At 52.2% G+C, this 14641-nt stretch overlaps 1 protein-coding gene across 2 annotated transcripts in view; it reads right to left on the reverse strand.

Annotated features, from left to right (window-relative positions):
* The window catches only part of LOC140393955 (methyltransferase-like protein 27), a 99496-nt gene extending 89871 nt beyond the window's left edge, over nt 1-9625 (reverse strand). For both annotated transcript variants that reach the window (XM_072480646.1, XM_072480645.1), the window contains exons 1-2: nt 9495-9625; nt 9202-9321 (exon numbers count right to left, since the gene is read on the reverse strand). In XM_072480646.1, coding sequence (XP_072336747.1) covers nt 9202-9321; nt 9495-9509 — 135 coding nt within the window. In that variant the 5' untranslated portion in view covers nt 9510-9625. The remainder of the gene's footprint in view (nt 1-9201; nt 9322-9494) is intronic.
* Between the last annotated feature and the right edge of the window lie 5016 nt (nt 9626-14641).

Genomic DNA, 14641 nt, shown 5'->3' on the forward strand with positions numbered 1-14641 from the left:
TTCCACCAACGGGTCCGCCTTGTGGATTTGGACGTGCCAATGGAGCAGGACTGGTCCTGGAGCTGAGAGCAAAGTCGGGAGCGACACCCGGATGTGGACTTCCTGGGGAAGGCAAAAAGCCGTTCATGGGGTGTGTTGTTAGTAGCGGTGCACAGCAGTGACCGAATGGAGTGGAGTGCATCAGGGAGGACCTCCTGCCAGCGAGAGGCTGGGAGGTTCCTGGACCATAGGGCCAGTTGGGTGGCCCTCCATACCGTCCTGTTCTCCCTCTCTACCTGCCCGGTTCCCCGGGGGTTATAGCTGGTTGTCCGCCTGGAGGCGAAACCCCTGCTGAGCAGGAACTGACGCAGCTCATCGCTCATGAATGACGATCCCCTGTCACTGTGGATATGGGCGGGGAAACCGAACAGAGCGAAGACAGTGTTTAGGGCTTTGATGATGGTGGCAGACGTCATGTCGGGGCATGGGATGGCGAAGGGGAACCTGGAGTACTCATCGACCACACTGAGAATATACGTGTTTCGGTCGGTGAAGAGGAGGGGTCCTTTGAAATCCACACTGAAGCGTTCAAAGGCGGGAGGCCTTCACCAGGCGCGCACGGTCTGGCCGGTAGAAGTGCGGCTTGCACTCCGCACAGACCTGGCAGTCCCTGGTGATTGTCCGTACTTCCTCGACGGAGTAGGGCAGGTTGCGGGCCTTTATGAAACGGTACAACCGTGTGACTCCCGAGTGACAGAGGCTGTCGTGCAGGGTCCGGAGTCTAATGTTCGGTCTACTTGTGCGCTGGCACATGTATCTTGGGATAGGGCATTGGGGGGCTCGTTGAGTTTGCCGGGGCGATACAAAATCTCGTAATTATAGGTGGAGAGCTCGATCCTCCACTGCAAGATTTTATCGTTTGTGATCTTGCCCCGCTGTGTGTTATTGAACATGAAGTCTACCGACCGTTGGTCAGTGAGGAGAGTGAATCTCCTGCCGGCCAGGTAATGCCTCCAATGCCGCACAGCTTCAACGATGGCTTGGGCCTCTTTTTCGACGGATGAGTGCCGAATTTCTGAGGCATGAAGGGTGTGGGAAAAGAATGCCACGGGTCTGCCTGCCTGATTGAGGGTGGCGGCTAGGGCGACGTCCGATGCGTCGCTCTCTACTTGAAAGGGCAGCGTCTCGTCGACTGCGTGCATCCGGCCTTGGCGATATCGGCTCCGATATGGCCGAAGGCCTGCTGTGCATCGGCCGTCAGGGGTAAATGGGTGGACTGAATGAGTGGGCGGGCCTTGTCCGCATCGTTTGGGACCCACTGGGCGTAGTACGAGAAGAACCCCAGGCAGCGTTTGAGGGCCTTGGGGCAGTGGGGGAGGGGAAGCTCCATGAGGGGGCGCATGCGGTCGGGATCGGGCCCCAGAACTCCGTTCTGGACCACATAGCCAAGGATGGCTAAGCGGGTCGTGCTAAACACGCACTTCTCCTTGTTGTAGGTGAGGCTGAGGAGAGTGGTGGTGTGGAGAAATTTGGCAAGGTTGGTATCGTGTCCTGCTGCTCATGGTCACAGATGGTGACGTTGTCTAGGTACGGGAAGGTGGCCCACAAAGCGTACCAGTCGACCATTCGGTCCATCTCCCTTTGGAAAACCAAGACCCCGTTAGTGACGCCAAAGGGAACCATGAGGAAGTGAGAGAGACGACTGTCCGCCTCGAAAGCGGTGTATGGACGGTCCGATTTACGGATGGGGAGCTGGTGGTAGGCGGATTTGAGGTCTACCGTTGAGAAGACCCGGTACTGTGCAATCTGATTGACCATGTCAGATATGCATGGGAGGAGGTGCGCGTCGAGCTGCGTGTACCGATTGATGGTCTGGCTGTAGTCCACGACCATTCTGTGTTTCTCCCCAGTTTTAACGACTACCACTTGGGCTCTCCTGGGGCTGGTGCTGGCCTCGATGATGCCTTCCCAAAGCAGCCGCTAGACCTCGGACCCGATGAAGGTCCTGTCCTGGGTGCTGTACCGTCTGCTCCTGGTGGCGACGGGTTTGCAATCCGGGGTTAGATTGGCGAAGAGGGAAGGCGGATCGACCTTTAGAGTCACGAGGCCGCACACAGTGAGGGGTAGTAGGGATTCGCCGAATTTGAGGATTAGGCTTTGGAGGTTACACTTGAAGTCCAGGCCAAGTAATAGGGCAGCGCAGAGGTTAGGGAGGACGTACAGGCGGAAGCCGCTGAATTCTATGCCCTGGACCGTGAGTGTGGCAGTGCAGAACCCCGGATCCCGACGGAATGAGATCCGGAATCCAGAGAAATTCTTTGGTTGGCGGGTTGTACCGCGAGCGAGCAGCGCCTTACTGTATCTGGGTGTATGAAGCTTTCGGTGCTCCCGGAGTCCAGCAGGCAAGAGGTCACGTGGCCGTTGATTTTCACACTGGTCGATGCGGTGGCCAGGTTGTGCGGACGAGACTGGTTGATCGTCATTGAGGCGAGTCGTGGTCAGTCTTCGCTGACGTCGGATGATGGGGAGCCTGGGGGGCCCAGGTCCTGGAATGCTGTCGGTGTCCATGTCCCTTGGGGGAGACAAGATGCCGGCGCCTGAGGATCCTGCTGGGGACAAAATGGCAGCACCCATGGGCCACACGTTGCGGGGGTTGGACCAGATGGCGGCGCCCATTGGCCGCACGTGGACCGAGGAGGAGAAGATGGCGGCGCCCACTGGCCGCGTGTGGCCCCGGGAGGTGAAGATGGCAGCGCCCACTGGCCGCGCATGGTCCGGGAGGTAAAGATGGCGGCGCCCACTGGCCGCGTGTGGCCCCGGGAGGTGAAGATGGCAGCGCCCACTGGCCGCGCGTGGCCCCGGGAGGTAAAGATGGCAGCACCCACTGGCCGCACGTGGCCCCGGGAGGTGAAGATGGCGGCGCCCACTGGCCGCGCGTGGCCCCGGGAGGTGAAGATGGCAGCGCCCACTGGCCGAGCGTGGCCCGGGGAGCTGAAGATGACGGCGCCCATTGTGTGTAGTCTAGGGGGTTGGGGGCGATAGCGGCGACTGCGCGGGCCTGGCACACCGCGGTGAAGTGCCCCTTTTTGCCGCAAGCCTTGCAAAGGGCAGCGCAGGCCAGGGAGCGTTGGCGAGGGAGCTTCTGCTGGCTGCAGAAGTAACATCGGGGACCCCCGGGGTGCGCGGGCTGGCATGTGACACAGGTGTACTGGCTGGGTAAGGTCCCCGCTGGGGCGGCCGTCTGTGGGGTCCATGAGGGGTAGGAGGGGTGGGCTGTGCGGCTGGTGGGGTAGGCCTGAATGTTATGTGAGGCAACCGTCATGGAGAGCGCTCGCTTCTTTGTTTCAGCTAGGTCGAGCGTGGCCCCTTCTAACAGTCTTTGGCATATGAGGTCCGACCCAATCCCCGTTACGAACACGTCCCGCATAAGAAGGTTGGAATGTTCGGTGGCCATAACGGCCTGACAGTCACAGTCCCGGTCGAGTGGGATTAGGGCCCGCCAGAATTCTTCCATGGACTCACCAGGGAGTTGAGAGCGAGTGGCGAATACGTGCCTGGCGAAGAGTGTGTTCGTTTTCTGTGCGTTGTTTTCTGTGCGTTGTTTTCTTTGAGAAGCGCCATGGCATCGATGTAGTTCGGGGCGTCCTGGATCAGCGGAAACACGTTGGAGCTCAACCTTGAGTACAGGATCTGTATCTTCTGAGCCTCCGGAACAGTTGATGTGCACCTCGAAGCAATCTAGCCAGTGACTAAAGTCCTTTTTGGCGTCGCTTGATTACGGATCCAGCTGCAGGCGATCTGGGTTGATTCGGAGGTCCAACTTTTAGAAAATCTTAGAGCAATAAATTGTTGCACGATCAATTGAACAAAGACTAGTGTTGGATACAACTGAGGCTTTATTGCTCTAAGATGTGTGGCCTCCCACAGCAGCTGGCGAAATGGCTGCTGAATGGAGGACACACATTTTTTTTCTCCACCTACTGGGCGGAGCCAGCAGACAGAGACTACCGGCGAACCTGTGGTACAGGTCCTACCTCACATCACCTAATACAGGTGCAACAGTGGTTTACCACATAGCGAAGCACGCAAACTGGCCGGATTGGGCCCCTCACCCGCACAGCAGAAGAACGCAGGGCAAGAAGAGCAGTGGCCTGGACCGAAGCGGGGACTGAGCAGAGCGGAGGCAGCGGCAAAGACCGACGCCCCCCCCCCCGGTGGCGACCACAAGGCGGGCAGCGGAACAAAGGAGGATTCCAAGCCCAACCAGAAGCCTCTTTCTCTCTCGACCATCCTGACCTGATGTGTGGGTGAGTGAGGAGGAAAAAAAAGAACTTCCTCTTTTTTAAAATAAAATTTTTTAAAAACATTTTTTTCTTGAAATTTTAATTTTTTTTTTAAAAAGTGTTAAAGGGGAGAACATAAGAACTAGGAGCAAGAGTAGGCCATCCGTCCCCTCGAGCCTGCTCCACCATTCAATGAGATCATGGCTGATCTTTTGTGGACTCAGCTCCACTTTCCGGCCCGAACACCATAACCCTTAATCCCTTTATTCTTCAAAAAACTATCTATCTTTATCTTAAAAACATTTAATGAAGGAGCCTCTACTGCTTCACTGGGCAAGGAATTCCATAGATTCACAACCCTTTGGGTGAAGAAGTTCCTCCTAAACTCAGTCCTAAATCTGCTTCCCCTTATTTTGAGGCTATGCTCCCTAGTTCTGCTTTCACCCGCCAGTGGAAACAACCTGCCCGCATCTATCCTATCTATTCCCTTCATAATCTTATATGTTTCTATAAGATCCCCCCTCATCCTTCTAAATTCCAACGAGTACAGTCACAGTCTACTCAACCTCTCCTCGTAATCCAACCCCTTCAGCTCTGGGATTAACCTAGTGAATCTCCTCTGCACACCCTCCAGTGCCAGTACGTCCTTTCTCAAGTAAGGAGACCAAAACTGAACACAATACTCCAAGTGTGGCCTCACTAACACCTTATACAATTGCAGCAGAACCTCCCTAGTCTTAAACTCCATCCCTCTAGCAATGAAGGACAAAATTCCATTTGCCTTCTTAATCACCTGTTGCACCTGAAAACCAACGTTTTGCGACTCATGCACTAGCACACCCAGGTCTCTCTGCACAGCAGCATGTTTTAATATTTTATCATTTAAATAATAATCCCTTTTGCTGTTATTCCTACCAAAACGGATAACCTCACATTTGTCAACATTGTATTCCATCTGCCAGACCCTACCCCATTCACTTAGCCTATCCAAATCCCTCTGCAGACTTCCAGTATCCTCTGCACTTTTTGCTTTACCACTTATCTTAGTGTCGTCTGCAAACTTGGACACATTGCCCTTGGTCCCCAACTCCAAATCATCTATGTAAATTGTGAACAGTTGTGGGCCCAACACTGATCCCTGAGGGACACCACTAGCTACTGATTGCCAACCAGAGAAACACCCATTAATCCCCACTCTTTGCTTTCTATTAATTAACCAATCCTCTATCCATGCTACTACTTTCCCCTTAATGCCATGCATCTTTATATTATGCAACAACCTTTTGTGTGGCACCTTGTCAAAGGCTTTCTGGAAATCCAGATATATCACATCCATTGGCTCCCCGTTATCTACCGCACTGTTAATGTCCTCAAAAAATTCCACTCAATTAGTTAGGCACGACCTGCCCTTTATGAGCCCATGCTGCGTCTGCCCAATGGGACAATTTCCATCCAGATGCCTCGCTATTTCTTCCTTGATGATAGATGATAGAAGGAAGGGGGAAAAGAAAAAAAAACTGCCAGAAGTGAAGCAAACAGAGGGAGAAAGGGCACCAGAAGCAGAAGGGGCCATGGGCGAGCCCGCTCAGACGAGCTAACTGGCGCACGAAGCAGCGGAACAGAAGGTTTGCCGCAACAAAAAGAACTGGGCAGACAGGAGCATTTTCCCCCTGTGCCAGGGGGGAACTGGAACTGGAAGGCAGCCTTTGCCAAGGCACTGAGAGAACATCAGCAGGAAACAAGGTAGAGGCTAGAGCAGACATGGAGGCCGCGGTGAAGGTAGCAATGGCCAAGGCCCTGGCGGAGGTGCAGTTCGCCCTGGGCAGAGCAGAGAAGAAACTGGAAGCCCAAGAGGCGACCATTTAGGAGCTGGAAAAGGTCGCGACTGACAAGAGCGACTGGATCACGGCCCTGGAGAAGGAGGTGGCGAGACTGCGCACAACACAAGAGAGCCTGAGGGGCAGAATGGACGATAAGGAAAACCGCTCGAGAAGGCAAAATGCCAGGATAGTGGGCCTACCAGAGGGGATTGAGGGTAGAAACCCCACGACATACGTGGCCAAGATCAAGATGCTGGGCAACTTAGTGGGGAGGAAAGCTTTCCCCAACCCACCAGAAATGGACAGAGCATGCCGGTTCCTGCGATGAAGCCCAAGGCAGGGGATCAACCGAGGGCAGTTATAACTAAACTGCATCAGTACCAAAACAGGGAAACAATCCTGTGCTGGGCCAGGCAAAACAGAACCTGCAAATGGGAAGGACACTTCATTAGAGTTTACGAGGACATTGGGGCAGACCTAGCCAGGAGACGGGACGAGTTTAATAGCTCTTCACAAGAACGAAACTCTGGGTCACATACCAGGAAAGAGAATACTTCTTCACAGCCCCCGTCGATGCAAACAAGTTTGTCGATGAACACGGGCTGGAAAACCAACAGCAAGGGTAGAAATATGGGGCTCCTGGCAAGGGGCAGCAGCACACCAACATGGGGGGCGGTGGTGAAGCAACACCAGGCCTCCCTGCCCACTCCCCCCACCCCCGGCAAGCGCACCTGAACAAAAAGCAAACCACTACCCGAGGGACTGCTTCAGGTGGGAGACCAGGGCCCAGCACGAGGGAACCAGAGTGGCGGAGAAGGGAGAGCAAGCGAGAGGAGTGCAGGGTAGGATGGGGGAAGAGCGGGCAGAAAACCGTGGAGGTTGGGCGAGGGAGTAGCGAGACAGTAACTCCCGAGAGAGGGGCCACCGCACTAGCAGAAAAGATAGCGCCGGAGGCATGCAACAAGGCAGAGCCGCAGCGCGCCCCCAATAGGGGGGATGGTGCCAGGCAGGGGGGGGGTACACCACTCAACAGATGCAGGAGAGCAAACTGGGGTAGGAACAGGGGAAAGAGGGACAAAATACGGGAGAGTGGGGAAAAAGGGGGGGAATAAGGGGGGAAGGGGAGGGACCGGTTGGGGGGGGGGGTGACACAGGGAAGGAGAGACAAACAAGGCTAGAAAGAGAACAACAATCAGGCTACAAAGTGCCAAACCAAGGGCTGGGAACAAGGAATCATTGTAAGCAACCACCCAGTACGGTCTCTGGGCGAAGGGAGACCCCAGAGTGCAGGGAACTACGCAAGTGGTGGACGCACAGTGGGCGGCCATGTCAGGAGCCATTCACCCAACTGTTCCAGGACCTGTTTGTGGCCAACGAACAAGCAGAAGAATAGCCAGGTAGCCAAGATTCAGGGCAAAGTAGCCAAGACATGAGAGGGAGGGATGGGGGGCGGGGGGAGGGGGGGGGGGGGGTTTCTACAGCTAAACCGAAGAGAAAAGAAAGGCGAACCGCAGGAGAAGAGCAGGGGGGAAGGGGGTCAGAAGGGAGGGAGGGGGGGAAGAGGGAAGAGGGAGGAGACAGGGAACAAGAGAGGGGAATCAGAGAGGTGGGGGGGAGGCAAGGGAATGATAGCCGGAAGGAGGGCACGGGAAACGATAACAAACTTGGCAAATACAGGAACAGCGAGCAAGGAAAATACGGGTGAAAGATGGGACGAACGGCCGAAGCGGAGGTGAACGCGAGACGACAACGGCAGCGAAATCTGTCCGGGAGAAACAAGTAACAACACCAACACCAGATCCATTCTTGTATTGCCCTCTCTCTATTGGACATAATTAATGTAATTGTTTCTCCAACACCCAAATGTATATGTACCTACCCTCTCCAACCCCCCCCGCCCCCACCACAAACAGGTGCCTACTTATATGTTAAAAATAATATTGCTAACTGTACAGAGTTGCTGTTGTTGAGCTAGTGCACAATATCCTACCAGTTTTTTTTTTAGCTTTCGTTTCTTCTATATATTTTTTTTAATTCTGTGTACATAACTGTAAACATACTTTGTTCAAAAACCCAATAAAAAACATTTATTAAAAAAAAAGCTTAACACCATCCAGGACAAAGCAGCCCACCTGATTGGCACCCCTTCCACAAACATTTACTCCCTCCACCACTGACATACGGAGACAACAGTGTGTACAATCTACAAGATGCACTGCAGCAACTTACCAAAGTTCCTTTGAAAGTACCTACCAAACCTGCGACTTCTAAAACCTAGAAGGACAAGGGCAGCAGAAACATGGAAACACCGCAACCTGGAAACTGCTCTCCAAGCCACTCGCCATCCTGATTTGGAAATACATTTAGGGCAGCACGGTGGCACAGTGGTTAGAACTATTGCCTCACAGCACCAGGGACCGGGGTTTGATTCCGGCCTCGGGTGACTGTGTGGAGTTTGTATATTCTCCCTGTGCCTGCGTGGGTTTCCTCCGAGTGCTCCGGTTTCCTCCCACAATCAAAAGATGTGCAGGTTAGGTGGATTGGCCATGTTAAACTGCCCTTTAGTGTCTAACGGTTAGATGGTGCAACAGGATCAGGGCGAGGATGTGGGCTTATAGGGTGTTCTTTCAGAGGGTCAGTGCAGACGTAATGGGGTGAATGGCCTCCTTCTACACTGTGAGGATTCTATAATATATCGTCGTTCCTTCAGTGTCACTGGGTCAAAATCCTGGAACTCCCTCTCGAACAGCACTGTGGATGTACCTACACCACATGGACTGTGGCAGTAAAAGAAGAAAGCTCAGTAACACCTTCTCAAGGGCAATTAGGGATGGGCAAGAAACGCTGGCCTAGCTGAGGAAGCCCATGTCCCAGGAATGAAAAGAAATAGCATATGAGGGGAAAAACTCTTCTCGTTCCTCTGGGGGATGCCTCCACAACTACAACAAGAAATTTTTTTCTGGTGGCCATCTGATGTAAAATGATTAATACAGTTAGAATGGATATGTGGAGGCACCAAACAGAGTAACCATGGCAACAATGGTCACAACAGGTGTGAGGAGTAATTCTTTCCCCAGTGGTCAGTTCCGGATGGTAAAATGAGAGCGGGAATGTTCTACCTGATCATAGTCGTCAGCCCAAGAGTCATAAAAGTTCACTTGTTCTTCCACTTCCATTTTGCCGTATAAAGTGATTAGGTTCTTGGTGGCTGCAGCCACGTCAATTCCAGAATTTTCCATCTGTGGAACAAAGAATACGAGGCAGTAAATTGAGGGTTAGAATCAAACATCCCATCAAAATTCCTGTCATTCGTAATGGAAGGAATTGGAATGAGCCGGGAGCATCCAGCCTGTGGAAAATGTGCAGTTTGTTTCAGCGTTGATTCAGAAAGCATTTGGAATCCGAACATTACCTTGACATCTGACATTAATGTTAACTTGACTGCACCAAAGAGAATGGTCACGTTGCTGTGGTAGTTCCCACCTGCTGCTCACACTCATAGACCCTCAGTGTGAACTCACTCACTGTCCATACATACAACTCCCAGTGAGAAAAGGAAGATACAAGCTCTGTGATGGTGTTGTGATTGATCATTAATTGAGATCTGACCACACCAGCGAAACTGTTATGCCATCTACAATGATATTGATTAATGAGTAACTAATTAGTGTGAGAAAAAAGAACTGGGCAGTGTTCCACAGCAGAGAAAATAATCCTTTCTGCCAAAGACAACTTTATTTATCAACCAACATGCGAATTTGGTGTCACATTCCACTGTAGAGTTGTCAGTAATAATAATCTTTATTAATGTCACAAGTAGGCTTACAGTAACACTGCAATGAAGTTACTGTGAAAATCCCCTCATCGCCACATTCCAGCCCCTGTTCGGGTAGACGGAGGGCAAATTCAGAATGTCCAAATTACCTAACAAGCACATCTTTTGAGACTTGTGACAGGAAACTGGAGCGCCCAGAAGAAACGCACTCAGAGATGGGAGAACGAGCAGACGCCGCCCAGACAGTAACCCAAGCCGGGAATCGAACCCCGGTCCCTGGCACTGTGAAGCAACAGTGCTAACCACTGTGCTACAGTACCGACCTAATGCTCCAGGATTCCCTCAAGAATCCAGAAAAATAAAAGAATAACATCCACAAGATGGCTGTCGGCAGCTAGAGAAGGAAAAGCAAATGGAAATCAAATAAAGCAATTTAAAAAAAAATTTCCTTTCAACACTTTTGTTCATTATCATAGAAATATTGGAAATTGCTTGATTGCAAACAACAGAAAAGCAAAAACGTAGACACAAATCAGGATTAACATTGTTTTGTTTCAACATCATTTATTCTTTGGGACCAGTTTTCCTGATTTGTGTCTACATTTTTGCTTTTCTGTTGTTTGCACTCTGCCCACCCCCCCCCCCCCCCCCCACCCCTCAGGGTGCTGCACTCTGGGACAGCCACCGTCATATTTTGATGCTGGGCCTTCTGTTGCCATCACTGGAGTCCAAGGCTTCAGGGAGAAGTAAGACCCGAGATCCAGGAGCATAGGAAAGAGGTGCCTGACCTAGAGGCTCAGCTTGGACAGTCATTGCCACTCCGAGAGTGTCATGGCGGCTCGCGACAGAAAACCGGCAATTGGATGATGAAGCACAAGCAATTGGGGAAGAGGGTTGCGGAAGTGGAACCCCCCTTACTCAATCCGCAGCCTCGCCCCACCCCTGGTTGAATCCATGGTCGCCTCCAACGTGGGCATCCAAGCCAGTTCCAACTGCGGGCCCTTAGGTCAACCCACTGTCCTCCCAGGCTCAGGTCGTGCACAACCTGCCAGCTCAATATGCAAACCCGTCCCAATTTTAAAGCATTTTATTTTTTAAAGCTTTATTTTTAACTAGAACAGTCTTATCTGAAGACAACAAAGAGGCTGAACCAACCCAGTTGAAGCAGCTGTTTGAAGATATTCAGGCAGAATCAGCAAAAGTTCTAACCAGAGCCCAAATCTGATCTGTAAAGCAAGTACTACTCTACGCCCTGCTGATTTTTAAACAGGATTGAGAGCTGTATGTTTCTTTCCTTGTTGTTTAATGGGAAATTGTATATTAGTGGTTAAGGGTTAATTGTAAGCTTTTCTATCTGGTTGCGAAGTTGAAAAGTTTAATATTGTATTCATAATTAAGTTTCACTTTAGAAATACCAAAGCCCAGGGCAGCACAGTGGCGCAATGGTTAGCACTACTGCCTCACGCCGCTGAGGACCCGGGTTCAATCCCGGCCCAGGGTCACGGTCCATGTGGAGGTTGCACATTCTTCCCGTGTATGCGTGGGTTTCACCCCACAACCCTAAAGGATGTTCAGGATTGGCCACGCTGAATTGCCCCCCAATTAGAAAAAAATAATCGGGTACTCTAAATTTAAAAAAAAGAAATACCTTTTGTGAGGGCCACGAAGAATCCAGCACGAGTTTTAAGGATACAAAGTAATAACATTTATATATAGCAGCAGCAACTTCCCTTGCTACACACCTTCCTGCTGGTTCCAAACTGGCCAGCTTTATTTATACATGGAGTTTACTAATGGTTTCTCCGCCCCCTCAATGGGAAGCTCATACTCCCACAGGATTGTGGGATTGTCATTAGTCCACAGCCAATGGTAAGTTGGCAGGTTATAACACCCTCCCCCACAAAGTCCAAGGAATCCACCGAAGACCCTGGCGAAGGAGGGCGTCGGATTCATTTTGCCGCAGGCAGGACACCATTTGCACGCGGCGCTGGATCAGGCGGCGTGTAACGAGATGGAGACGGGCGCTTCCATGATGAATGGCGTAACGGTTGTACATCCACGGCCCGTGGGCCCGAGAATTCTCCCTCTGATGCGTCCTGTGTCTCCACCTCGGAGTCAGAGTCTGCTGCCTCTGTCATCTCGGCGTCTCTATCTCCGCGTGGTTCTGTAACGACCTGCGCAGGCTTTGAGTGATGCACCAGAGGAAGATTGTGAGGACTACCTTCCATTGCCTCTGGTCTCTGTGGCTGTAGCAATGAGCTCCGGGGGCGGGGAAGCTTTGGAAGGGATAGTCTTCTGGACCGAACATGGTCTACATGTTTGCGCTGGAGACGACCCTGGGCTTGCACCTGGTAAGATATAGGGCTCGTTTGGCGAAAGATTACGCCAGGAACCCACTGGGCACCACCAGCAAAATTCCGAACAAACACTGGGTCACCGGGCACAAACTGCCGAATTGGCTGATGCCGAGAAAAACCCTGACCCTGCCGTTCTTGTGCGCGGCGTACTTTTGCGCCAATGTCTGGGAAAAACATACTAAGGTGGGTGCGAAGTCTCCAGCCCATTAGGAGTTCTGCGGGAGCTACCCCAGTCACCGCATGGGGGGTGGTCCTATACGAAAACAAAAAGCGAGCCAGTCTCGTGTCCATTGATCCGGAACACTGCTTCTTTAGGCCTCGTTTGAATGTCTGCACTGCGCGCTCTGCCAACCCATTTGAAGCCGGGTGGTAAGGGGCAGTGCAGATATGGCGTATGCCGTTCATCTTCATGAACCTCGCAAACTCCTCACTCGTGAATGGAGTGCCGTTATCCGTGACCAGCACCTCGGGGAGGCCATGCGTACTAAAAGACAAACGCATCTTCTCAATTGTTGCGCAGGACATTGTGCCCAGCATCTTATGCACCTCTAGCCATTTAAACTGGGCGTCGATTAATAGAAGGAACATGGATCCTTGAAAAGGGCCTGCGAAATCCGAATGCAAGCGCGCCCAAGGCCGCCCTGGCCATTCCCAGTGATGTAGGGGCGCAGCCGGCGGAAGCTTCTGATGCTCCTGACAAATGGAGCAGTTTTGGGCCACCTTCTCAATGTCGGTGTTGAGGCCTGGCCACCAGACATAACTCCGGGCCAACATTTTCATTTTGGTCACACCTGGATGCCCATTGTGCAAGTCTCTTAGTATCAGCTCCTGTCCTTTTTCCAGGACAATCACACGTGTCCCCCACACAAGATGATGCCGTCTTCCACGCTGAATTCTGAAAGCTTGGAGGAAAATGCCCGCAACTCGCCTGGAAGCTGTCTATGCTGCCCACCACACAGGACTATGTGCCGAACCTTTGACAGGACTGGCTCCGTCTGGGTCCACTCACGGATCTGTGATGCCGTGACAGGCAAGGTGTCCATACAATTTAGGGTTGCAACCACCTCATCGGCCGTGGGGGTCGTCATGGGGCCGGTCGATAAAGGCAATCGGCTCAGTGCGTCGGCATTCGCTATCTGCGTTCCTGGTTTGTGCTCCAGAGAATACTCGTATGCAGCAAGCAACAAAGCCCAGCGCTGGGCGGAAGTATTGGGCGGTATTGGCTTATCCGCTCTGAAAGGTCCCAGCAGAGGCTTATGAACAGTCACGATAGTGAAATGGCGGCCATACACGTACTGGTGGAAGCGTTTCAACGCAAAAACCACTGCCAGGCCCTCCTTCTCGATCTGCGCGTACTTTTTCTCCGCTGCTGTCAATGTGCGGGAGGCGAAAGCTATCGGCCGCTCGGCCCCGTTCTCCATCTTGTGGGACAGGACGGCCCCAATACCATACGGGGATGCATCACATGTGACGAGCAAAGGCTTTCCAGGATCATAGTGGGTTAGTAACTCAGACGACGACAATTGTTGCTTTACCCGCCGGAAAGCGGTTTCTTGCGGCTGACTCTAAACCCAGGTGTGATTTTTCTTTAGCAGAAGGTGCAACGGGCCAGCGTAGTTGCCAGATTGGGGAGGAACTACCCGTAATAGTTTACGAGACCGAGAAAAGAACGAAGATGCGAAGTGTCAGTCGGGGCGGGGACCTGTTGAATTGCACGCACCTTCTCTGCGATGGGGTGCAAACCTTCGCGGTCCACCCGATAACCTAGGTAGACTACTTCCTTTGCCTGAAATACGCACTTTGTCGACTTAAACGGACTCCAGCCTCCGAAAAGCGTCCAAGGGCAGCCTCCAGATTTTCCAAATGTTCCTGCTCCGACGTCCCTGTAATCAAAACGTCATCTAAGTAGACAGCGACACGCGGTAAACCTCTCAAAATGCCCTCCATAACACGTTGAAAAATAGCGCAGGCAGAGGATACTCCAAAGGGCAACCGTGTATATTCATACAGGCCCCGGTGTGTATTAATCGTTACATATGGTCGGGAGGCAGGGTCCAGCTCCAACTGTAGGTAGGCGTGACTCATATCTAATTTTGTAAATGAGAGTCCACCTGCAAGCTTCGCGTAGAGATCCTCTGTGCGAGGCATTGGATATTGGTCGAGTCGGGAAGCCGTATTCACTGTGAGTTTATAGTCGCCACACAAGCGAACTGTGGCATCTGGCTTCATTACATGTACAATTGGTGCTGCCCAGTCAGCGAAACGGACTGGCCTGATAATACCCAAACTCTCCAAACAAGTGAGCTTCCCTTCTACCTTCTCGAGCAAGGCGTAAGGCACCGGGCGTGCCCGGAAATAGCGCGGCGTGGCTCCTGGTTCGACTTGGATATGGGCTACGGCCCCTTTTATTTTCCCCAAACCGGGCTG

Source organism: Scyliorhinus torazame, chromosome 17 (genome assembly GCF_047496885.1).
Source record: "Scyliorhinus torazame isolate Kashiwa2021f chromosome 17, sScyTor2.1, whole genome shotgun sequence".
Classification (NCBI taxonomy): Eukaryota; Metazoa; Chordata; class Chondrichthyes; order Carcharhiniformes; family Scyliorhinidae; genus Scyliorhinus; species Scyliorhinus torazame.